The sequence below is a fragment of the Salvelinus alpinus genome, chromosome 32, assembly GCF_045679555.1.
Source record: "Salvelinus alpinus chromosome 32, SLU_Salpinus.1, whole genome shotgun sequence".
Lineage (NCBI taxonomy): Eukaryota > Metazoa > Chordata > Actinopteri > Salmoniformes > Salmonidae > Salvelinus > Salvelinus alpinus.
Genome location: NC_092117.1, coordinates 14,962,946 through 14,973,986, shown reverse-complemented (window position 1 = coordinate 14,973,986; position 11,041 = coordinate 14,962,946). Strand labels below are relative to the sequence as shown.

The window sequence follows — 11,041 nt, the reverse complement described above, 5'->3', positions numbered from 1 at the left end:
CCAGACACTTTTCAGCCGCACATACAATTATGTCCAATTTCTATCACGCAATAAACGGCATAAAATCCACCTCCTTTACAATCAGTGTATCAGTTTCTTCCAGCAAGACTGTCACCTCTATCAGCTGATTTTAACTTCTGCCTCGTATTCACTGGAGTCAAGCTCTCATCTGGCCGTACAGATAGGGGCATAGGCACCGGACCATCAAAGTTGACCCTTCTCACAATTCTATCCTAACTATCGCTCAGCTTTCAGAGTAGTCAATAATTTCCCTCTGAACAACACGTTTTTTTGTCTGCATTCATGGCCTAATTGGTTTTGACAACCTTTTATGCTCAAAGCATGTTATGCAATAGAGAATGTCCATGTTGTTCCTTTGCTTACTCAAGCTATTGTTTCATGCATATCATAGCCACCCAAAATAATTCAACAATTATAATACCATTAAATTAATAATCTAATAGTCGGTTGAGAAGTGTGTGCGAAGTGGTAAACATGGTTTACAGTACATTATGATGTGAGAGTGGTGACAATGACCATGACCTCTATTTGATAAATTGGCCCGTTTTGATGTCTCTTAAGCAATTCAATATAAAATATAAGTGTTTTGATGTCAGTTTTTTATCCTCTCAGTGTAGCCTATCAGTGTTTTTCCTCCTTAAAGTATCTGCCACAGTAATCAAAAGCTGCCTAATGGAAAAGAGGAAGCTAATCCAAGGCCAAAGAAGTTGCCAGCAGTCTGAATATACACACAGGAATGAGAGAATAGTTTCAAAAGGAGCTGCTCTAACATTCACAGAGCAAGCCTAGTAGGATTTTAGGAAGACCCAGCCTGGATTCCCTTTCTGCAGTCTGTCTTTATTTCTGACATACTTCAGGCACATAGCAAGTAACTTCAGATGCTCAATGGGCCTGCTCCCCGACAGGCTTTGCCTCCAGGGATTAGAGCCAGAGTGCCAGTTTAGTTTATAAAAGTTTCCTTTGTCAACAACAATGATTACTCTTGTGCAGGTAGTATTGCAACAGTGTACACCAATTGTGAATGTGTAGCAGTTAAGCACCAACAATACCAATCTTGTTCACATTCCAATTAATTATAGTTTGTTCTATAAACACTGCAAACACACCACTGACATACTGTAAAACAAAATAAGTGTTTATGCAGCACAATTTTCTGACCGTGATCTTGAAACACTCGGAGTGAAGTAAATGAGAGGGTTTCAAGGTGCAATTCAATCTCCCATCATAATCCTACTGAAATAATAACATAATCTTCCATGTGCTGAAAACTCCAATACCCAAGGTGCCTTCAAGGAAAATTAGGCTATAGGAAAATATCATGAGGAATAAGACATGTCATTAGAGCTCTAATACTGAGCAGGATGAGTGATATTCCTTGTAGCCCCCTGCCACATAATAGTTATGAAACACAAGTGTGATGCAGATATTTAATGACACCTCTCAAAAACACATTATACAGTACATTCACATTCACATTCAAGGTATTATATACAGAGTACTTGCAAGATATGAGTCTGAAGATTTACTGCTTTTACTTTGGCATACTGTCTAATATTTATTTTCGATGATGGCACATTAGAAAAGGGAATTTTCCACTCCACTCACCAATAACTTTTCTAGCAGTCCATTTGAAATATTGCATATACACTGAATATACAAAACATTAAGAACACTTTCTTTCCACGACATGGATTTACCAGGTGAATTCAGGTGAAAGCTGTGATCCCTTATTGAATTCACTTGTTAAATCCACTTCAATCAGTGTAGATGAAGGGAAGGAGACAGGTTAAAGAAGGATTTTTAAGTCTTGAAACAATTGAGACATGGATTGTGTATGTATGCCATTCAAGGGTGAATGTGCTAGACAAAATATTTAAGTGTCTTTGAACAGGGTATGGTAATAGGTGCCAGGAGCACCGGTTTGTGTCAAGAACGGCAATGCTGCTGGGTCTTTCACATTCAACAGTTTCCCGTGTGTATTAAGAATGGTCCACCACCCAAAGGACATCCAGCCAACTTGACTGTGGGAAGCATTGGGGGGGGGGGGGGTCCTAATGTTTAGTATACTCAGTGTATATTTCATCATTTTAAGCTAACAAAATTGGCATCCAAATGAACCGCATCATGTTTGTGTAACTCATTTTCATCATGTACAGATTAGCATTTCAGAATTCTAAAGGAAGTATAGAAAGGAACTTTATTATGTGTCAAAATCCTGTGTGCATGTGCAAAAACAAATCACAGATGTCATTAAAAACATTATATCACAAAATAATTAGTTGTACTGTTCAGTGACAATCGAAAACATGCAGTCATGTGACTGAAAGCCCCATAAAACAAAATAACGTTTGAATGTTAAATTGTAAAAGAACATTCCATCAAGTGTACAGGTGGTATTAGGTAGTAGTTAGATCTATTTACTATCGGGATAGATTAGAGTACTAAACCAAAGGGTCTTCTAAACAGCCAGATAGTTTAGAATTTTGCATTAGTAATTACCACATGAAGCTTAGGGGTATTAAGCATGTGTGGTTACATTTCTAGACATCTATTCAGTAGCAGAGTGGAATGTGACCAGGTAAAACATGGAACAAATGCTACGCCAGCACTGTGTAGGCTTTGTAAGTCTGTACGATGTGTTAATGTGTGTCAATAAATTATAAGAATGATGAGAAGATTGCATTGATCATTTGGCAATTGCACTGCAACTTGAGACAAAAACACAAAGATATGGTCTAAGGCCTGAATTGAGATGCTGTATGAACAATTAATTGACAGTGCACACACGCACACACACACTCACACACAAACGTTCTCTCACACACACACACCCACACCCACTCTCACGCACGCGCACACACACACACACACACACACACACACACACACACACACACACACACACACACACACACACACACACATCTGGCTTCACATAACATTGATAGTAGGGATGTGCAGCTTCTAAGATAAAGTGGTAGACAGATAGATACTGTGGGTAGGCAGGCAAACAGGCAGGACCTCATTTAAGCCATTGTGAGTAGCCATGTCATCATTGCCACATGTACAGAGCCTCGTAAAGGCCCACTCATGCCTCTCCTATGGTCTAAACCAGCGATCTGTACACTGACTAATTTGACCAATTGTTTCAATCAAGAGTGGAGCACATTAGTGTAGGCATAAGTAAAAATGCATGAACAACTGGAATGTTCATGAAACCATATTCATTTAAAAGCCACATGTCTGTATGTACTTTACATATACAATCTTGCACCTTAAAGATATTCCACCTAACGCTCCTGACTAGACTTACTCCCAATGGCACCATTAATTGGCCATTCACAGGTGTTGCAGGGTGATAGTATGGCATGCATTATAGTGCAATGTCATTCACCTATGCAGTCTGGCTTTCTGGTGCATTAAATGCTCTCGTCAAAGTGTTAATTCCACAAAATCAAGAATGCACAATGCCATTTACAGGCTTCTCCAAGTGTAGGCGAAAAAAGGGACTTAAAAGCACTCTGCTGGATGTGGGTGAGACCAGGAGCAGATACCAGGGTGTGGTAACCCTCTCTAACAGGTCACTGCTCCTTTAATCCCCCCACCTCCCCCTCAACCCCAAATTCATGTGATAACACTGGCTGTCCAATGGCACGGTGGCAGCATCAGATTTTCGGTGGGTTGTTGGTGACCTGGTCAATCCAGCGCAGGAACCTGCTGACCCGCGTGTACACCCCGGGGAAGGAGGGGTCACCACAGCCATGACCCCAGGAAATGATCCCCGTCAGCACCCAGCGCCCACCCTCCCCCTGACATACTAGGGGACCACCACTGTCACCCTGGCAACTGTCCACGCGCCGACGGTCCGACAGGCTGCCCGCACACAGCATGCGGCTGGTGTAGCGCTCGCCGTATCGCTTCTTACACTTCCAGGAGGGCAGCAGGGGAACCCAGGCCTGCAGCAGAGTACGGGAGTACTCCGAGTCTGAGAAAGAGAGAGAGAATGAGAAAGTGAGTGATGAACAGAGAGATAAGAGTGAGGTGGCCAAAATAAATGGAAATGTTCTGTCATATAAATATTGAGCAAAGAACAGATCAAATGGCTGATTCCAATGTAAACACACAGGGAACTCTCCGTAACAGAGAGGCTCATGGTCAGTACCTGTGATGCCCCACCCTGTGATGACACAGGCGGCAGGCCTCTTGCCCCACTTGTTGCCAGGCGCAGGGAGGCAGGCTGAGTTGGTATGAGGGTTGAAGGCCACACAGTTGCCCTCGGTGCCCTTCAGCCTGAGTAGGGCGATATCATACTCCGAGCCCTGGCTGTGGTACTTCCTGTGGATGACGATGAGCTCTGGGGACAGGCTGCGCTCAAAGTCATCCCTCTCCTCCGTGTGGTAGTCACCCAGTCGCAGCACGTAGCGAGATGAGTCCCTGCCAAACCTAGGAGAGAGGGAGAGAACAGAGCGAGGAAAAAAAGAAAAGGTCAGAGAGGGAATTAAGGTCTGAGGAGGTTAAGCCAAGCTGAAAAGAAGACTTGATTATCTCCTGCCAAGAAAAACACATTTGAATTGAAATGATCAAGGCAGTGACTCAAATACAAGTATCACTTATAAGTGGCATGACATCAATCTCTTATTAATAATATTTGATAAAATGATTGACATAGATCAAGTATTTGATCAAATGTACATATGTTTATGCTACATTACTACATTACTGTATGCTACACTTGTAATTTTATATAATGTGGTCACTGCAATTCCATCATTGGGCACTAGATGTCTTTGTGGCCCACCTCTTGAAGCAGTGTGCAGCAGTCAGGACCCAGCAGGAGTTGATGAGCGTGGCTCCACACAGTGGGTGGTTCCCTTTGGACTGGGACTTGAGCCACAGAGACACCTGCCAAGGCCAGTCCCCCCTACCACACCCAGGGGAGGAGAGAGAACATTAGCAGAAATAGATCATGGTTGATTTGATGTTATGATTTGACTTGTGTATGTGTTTGCATATATCTATGCAGTCATACGGTAATAGAACCGCTGAGAATCTGTTTGTGTGTGTGTGTGTGTGTACTGTACTTTACTATTTATATTTTTGACTACTTCAACTTTTACTCCACTACATTCCTAAAGAAAATAATGTACTTTTTACTACATAAATTTTCCCTGACACCCAAAAGTACTCGTTACATTTTGAATGTTTAGCAGGATAGGAACATGGTCCAATTCACACACTTATCAAGAGAACATCCCTGATCATCCCTACTGGCTCTGTGTGGCCCTGGCTATCCGTAAATGTAAAAAACCATGAAAATAGTGCCGTCTGATTTGCTTAATATAATGAATTTGAAACGATTTATACTTTTACTTTTGATATTTAAGTATATTTAAGCAATTACATTTACTTTTGATACTTTAGTATATTTAAAACCAAATGTTTTTTAAAATTTAACTCAAGTAGTATTTTACTGGGTGACTCACTTTTACTTGAGTTATTAAGGTATCTTTACTTTTACTCAAGTATGACAATTTGGGTACTTTTTCCACCAGCGTACCTGATTGACTTGTCTCCACCAATAATCCTCCTCCTGCGTCGCTGTGTGTTTGGCCTCATGCCACAGGTCTGCGTTATTATGGCGCCGTCCCCCACCGGTTCGGGTACGTAGTCACAGATGACCCCTGCATCCTCACTATGCCGGCAGTCATGGGCATCTTCTCCCTCGGCCGGACACTCCCCCAGGGACGTCTCAGCCCCTGTGCACCTAACATTGTCCAGGTGGATAAGGCCCTGGCCCTCTCCAAAATAGGCCATGGAGCGAGCCTTGGACACCCCACTGAAGAAGAGACACAGGGAAGGTGAATCTTAATATTCCAAAGTGGCCCTGGCAGTTAAAGGAAACCACATACTTGGCAGTGAGATATGAAGTAGAAAGGATATATGATACAATGGCAAACATGAGAGAGAGAATCCATATTTACACAAATCCCAGCTGCCTGCAGACCACTGCAGCGTTGATGTCATTCCAGCCGTCATCACACACGCTCCCCCATTGGCCATTCAGAAACACTTCCACACGCCCTTCCTTCCGGCTCTCTCCAGCAACCAGTCGCACCAGAGGGCCTGAGGCCAGAACAGAGAAACACAATAAACCACAATATATTACCATAATAACAATATTGAATTTTACTTTTCTTTCCAATATGATAGACATCTAACTGAGATATGTTGATAGCAATTCTGATTTGAGGTCTTATGAGGTCTCAGTGGGTACAGCGAGTACAGGCCTACCTGTGATGTGTGGCAGCCCTGGCACCTCGTTGGTTTCACCTCCCCTCTCACAGCGCACCCCTACGTCCTCGCTGTGGGAGCAGTCGTGGCGTCCCCACTCGGCGTGCCCGCAGGCCAGCAGGGTGCCCTCTGAGCCCTTACACTGCACTTCATCCAGCAGGATTAGCCCTGTGCCCTCCCCGTACAGCCCGTCTGACGCCACCTCTGCACGCCCTCTGCTGGACCAAACACGCCATTACTGCAGTATCATTACAATATTACTACAGTTAAACCTAATTCACTTTCCCAGTACATTGTATTTGTACATAAAAGGACCCCTGTAGACCGACCTGAAGCCCAGCTGTCTACAGACCACTTGTGCGTGGTGCTCAGTCCAGTTGTCATCACACACCGTACCCCAGTCCCCAGAGTGGTACACCTCCAGACGACCTTCCCAGGGACTGTCAGACCCCACCAGCCGCACCACACCATCTGCAACACGGTGTGTGTATGAGACAGTGTGTATGTGTTTTCCATACAAATATGTGTATGTTCACAAAGCGTTCCTGTCCTGACTCCTGACCTGTATATGGGTTACAGGACACGCCAGCATCCTCCATGTGGTCACAGTTGTGTTGTTGCCAGTTGTTGTGGGGACACTCCTCCAAGGAAAGCTCATTGCCTGTACACTGCAACCTGTCAAGGAAGATGGGTCCAGAGCCCTGACCAAAGTGGGCCCACGTCCACGCTTTCGGTACCCCCCTGAGTGGACACACACACAGGCATACACAATGACCATATATGGACATGTAAACAATATATGGCAACCACTCAAGGGTCATCCTGATGTGCACATATAAAATGCATTCCCACCAAGTAAACAGGCCTTATACGTACTGTACAGAGCACACACACATGCACTTACACAGCAGAGAAACACATATACACGACACAAAAAACACTCACACACACCAAATATAGTTATGGAGAGATATATGATTCATGATCTGAAATTAGTCCTGGGACAGATCCACTTTCTTTGTTTATCCACTCTTTGTACTGTAAGACAATCATTGTGTGTGTGTGTGTGTGTGTGTACATTTACATTTACATTTAAGTCATTTAGCAGACGCTCTTATACATGTGTGTCTGAGCAGAGAGAATTCCCCAGTGGCTTGCTTTGCAGGCCCTTATTCGTCAGAAGCCAGATGACCTGCTAAGAGTGGCGATGACGTCTGAATAATCTGTATCAACTGGCTCCTCTCCTCCAGCAGAGCAACAACCCAAAACACTGTAGGCCATCAAAAATGCATGCCTTCCGTTCATCTATATTGATATAGTTCACTCAGTGGGAATGTAGCAGTGTAAAAAGGCTATCCTAGCAGGAGTGCCTCCATCTCTGTGGAGAGCAGAGAGCTTTGGTTGGTGGGTAACTTCAAGCCTGGGAACCATTGCTGTTTGCTACCACTGATAGGGTTTAACCTCTAGTTTTTACCTACATACAGTGGGGAGAACAAGTATTTGATACACTGTCAATTTTGCAGGTTCTCCTACTTACAAAGCATGTAGAGGTCTGTAATTTTTATCATAGGTACACTTCAACTGTGAGAGACGGAATCTAAAACAAAAATCCAGAAAATCACATTGTATGATTTTTAAGTAATTAATTTGCATTTTATTGCATGACATAAGTATTTGATCACCTACCAACCAGTAAGAATTCCGGCTCTCACAGACCTGTTCGTTTTTCTTTAAGAAGCCCTCCTGTTCTCCACTCATTACCTGTATTAACTGCACCTGTTTGAACTCGTTACCTGTATAAAAGACACCTGTCCACACACTCAATCAAACAGACTCCAACCTCTCCACAATGGCCAAGACAAGAGAGCTGTGTAAGGACATCAGGGATAAAATTGTAGACCTGCACAAGGCTGGGATGGGCTACAGGACAATAGGCAAGCAGCTTGGTGAGAAGGCAACAACTGTTGGCGCAATTATTAGAAAATGGAAGAAGTTCAAGATGACGGTCAATCACCCTCGGTCTGGGGCTCCATGCAAGATCTCACCTCGTGGGGCATCAATGATCATGAGGAAGTTGAGGGATCAGCCCAGAACTACACGGCAGGACCTGGTCAATGACCTGAAGAGAGCTGGGACCACCGTTTCAAAGAAAACCATTAGTAACACACTACGCCGTCATGGATTAAAATCCTGCAGCGCACGCAAGGTCCCCCTGCTCAAGCCAGCGCATGTCCAGGCCCGTCTGAAGTTTGCCAATGACCATCTGGATGATCCAGAGGAGGAATGGGAGAAGGTCATGTGGTCTGATGAGACAAAAATAGAGCTTTTTGGTCTAAACTCCACTCGCCGTGTTTGGAGGAAGAAGAAGGATGAGTACAACCCCAAGAACACCATCCCAACCGTGAAGCATGGAGGTGGAAACATAATTATTTGGGGATGCTTTTCTGCAAAGGGGACAGGACGACTGCACCGTATTGAGGGGAGGATGGATGGGGCCATGTATCGCGAGATCTTGGCCAACAACCTCCTTCCCTCAGTAAGAGCATTGAAGATGGGTCGTGGCTGGGTCTTCCAGCATGACAACGACCCAAAAACACAGCCAGGGCAACTAAGGAGTGGCTCCGTAAGAAGCATCTCAAGGTCCTGGAGTGGCCTAGCCAGTCTCCAGACCTGAACCCAAAAGAATATCTTTGGAGGGAGCTGAAAGTCCGTATTGCCCAGCGACAGCCCCGAAACCTGAAGGATCTGGAGAAGGTCTGTATGGAGGAGTGGGCCAAAATCCCTGCTGCAGTGTGTGCAAACCTGGTCAAGAACTACAGGAAACGTATGATCTCTGTAATTGCAAACAAAGGTTTCTGTACCTAATATTAAGTTCTGCTTTTCTGATGTATCAAATACTTATGTCATGCAATAAAATGCAAATGAATTACTTAAAAATCATACAATGTGATTTTCTGGATTTTTGTTTTAGATTCCATCTCTCACAGTTGAAGTGTACCTATGATAAAAATTACAGACCTCTACATGCTTTGTAAGTAGGAAAACCTGCAAAATCGGCAGTGTATCAAATACTTGTTCTCCCCACTGTATGTACTCGACGACATTTAGTGGAGGGAATCACATTCAAAACCCATATGCTGCATGTCAAGCACCATCCTCCAAGCAACTAGCCATCGGAATCCCAATGCTGCTCACCCAAGGCCCAACTGCCGACAGACAACTTCAGCATCGATGTCATCCCACTGGTCATCACAGATGGTGCCCCACCTCCCATCATGGTACACCTCCACACGACCCTCAAAGTCCTCCAGGCCACCTACCAACCTCAAGGGGGCGCCATTGCCTGAAAAATACAGCAGAAATCAAATAAAGTCCAAGTTTACTGGTCACATTACTCACGTACACAGATTTGCAGGTGTTATAGCAGGTGAAGGTAAATTCTTGGGTTTCTAGCTCCAACAGTGCAGTAGAATGTCTTGTGTTACTGGCTCCAACAGTGCAGTAGAATGTCTTGTGTTACTGGCTCCAACAGTGCAGTAGAATGTCTTGTGTTACTGGCTCCAACAGTGTAGTAGAATGTCTTGTGTTACTGCCTCCAACAGTGCAGTAGAATGTCTTGTGTTACTGGCTCCAACAGTGCAGTAGAATGTCTTGTGTTACTGGCTCCAACAGCGCAGTAGAATGTCTTGTGTTACTGGCTCCAACAGTGTAGTAGAATGTCTTGTGTTACTGGCTCCAACAGTGTAGTAGAATGTCTTGTGTTACTGGCTCCAACAGTGCAGTAGAATGTCTTGTGTTACTGGCTCCAACAGTGTAGTAGAATGTCTTGTGTTACTGCCTCCAACAGTGTAGTAGAATGTCTTGTGTTACTGGCTCCAACAGTGCAATAGAATGTCTTGTGTTACTGGCTCCAACAGTGTAGTAGAATGTATTGTGTTACTGGCTCCAACAGCGCAGTAGAATGTCTTGTGTTACTGGCTCCAACAGTGTAGTAGAATGTCTTGTGTTACTGGCTCCAACAGCGCAGTAGAATGTCTTGCAAATACAATACAAATACATAAATAATCATAAAATCTAAACAAGAAATCAAGAAATGACAGAACAAGTCCAATTATCAATCCAGAGTAGATATATTAGAGTGAGCATGGGACAGAATCCAGAATATGAATACGCGGTGTGTTATATAATTTGGAAAGAAATGTACAGTAGTAGGTATATTAGGAAGAGCTATGTCAATAATACAGTATATACATGCACAGTTAGTAGACAACAGTATATAAACAGAATATGAGGTGACTAGCATTCAATAACACGATATACATGGGGAAATAGTCTCAAGGTGCAGGGCAGAGTACCGGGCAGGTAACTGGCTAACTGGCTAACAGTCTGGCTAACTGGCTAACTGATAGACTGGAGATAGAAGCTGTTTTTCAGTCTCTTTGTCCCGCTTTTGATGCACCTGTACCGTCACTATAATCGATGATAGCAGAGTGAACAGATCATAGCTCGGCTGGCTGAGGTCCTTGATGATCATCTTGGCCTTCCTTTTACACTGCTGTAATGGTCTGAAGGGCAGGCAGCGTGCCCCTGGTGTTGTGTTGGGCTGCCCGCACCACCCTCTGGAGAGCCATGTGGTTAGTGCCACGCAGTTGCCATGCTGAATTTCTTTAGCCGCCTGAGGTTGTAGAGGGGCTGTTTCACCTTCTTCACCACGGTGTCGGTGTGGTGG

The 11,041-nt window shown here is 44.1% G+C and overlaps 1 protein-coding gene across 1 annotated transcript in view; it reads right to left on the bottom strand.

Annotated features, from left to right (window-relative positions):
* Positions 1–1,434: 1,434 nt before the first annotated feature.
* LOC139562206 (neurotrypsin-like) overlaps positions 1,435–11,041 on the bottom strand; it is a 29,222-nt gene continuing 19,615 nt past the window's right edge. Inside the window, exons 6-14 of the mRNA XM_071379671.1 lie at positions 9,508–9,655; positions 6,875–7,053; positions 6,642–6,783; positions 6,313–6,527; positions 6,003–6,144; positions 5,579–5,857; positions 4,820–4,942; positions 4,184–4,464; positions 1,435–4,006 (exon numbers count right to left, since the gene is read on the bottom strand). Coding sequence (XP_071235772.1) covers positions 3,687–4,006; positions 4,184–4,464; positions 4,820–4,942; positions 5,579–5,857; positions 6,003–6,144; positions 6,313–6,527; positions 6,642–6,783; positions 6,875–7,053; positions 9,508–9,655 — 1,829 coding nt within the window. The 3' untranslated portion in view covers positions 1,435–3,686. The remainder of the gene's footprint in view (positions 4,007–4,183; positions 4,465–4,819; positions 4,943–5,578; positions 5,858–6,002; positions 6,145–6,312; positions 6,528–6,641; positions 6,784–6,874; positions 7,054–9,507; positions 9,656–11,041) is intronic.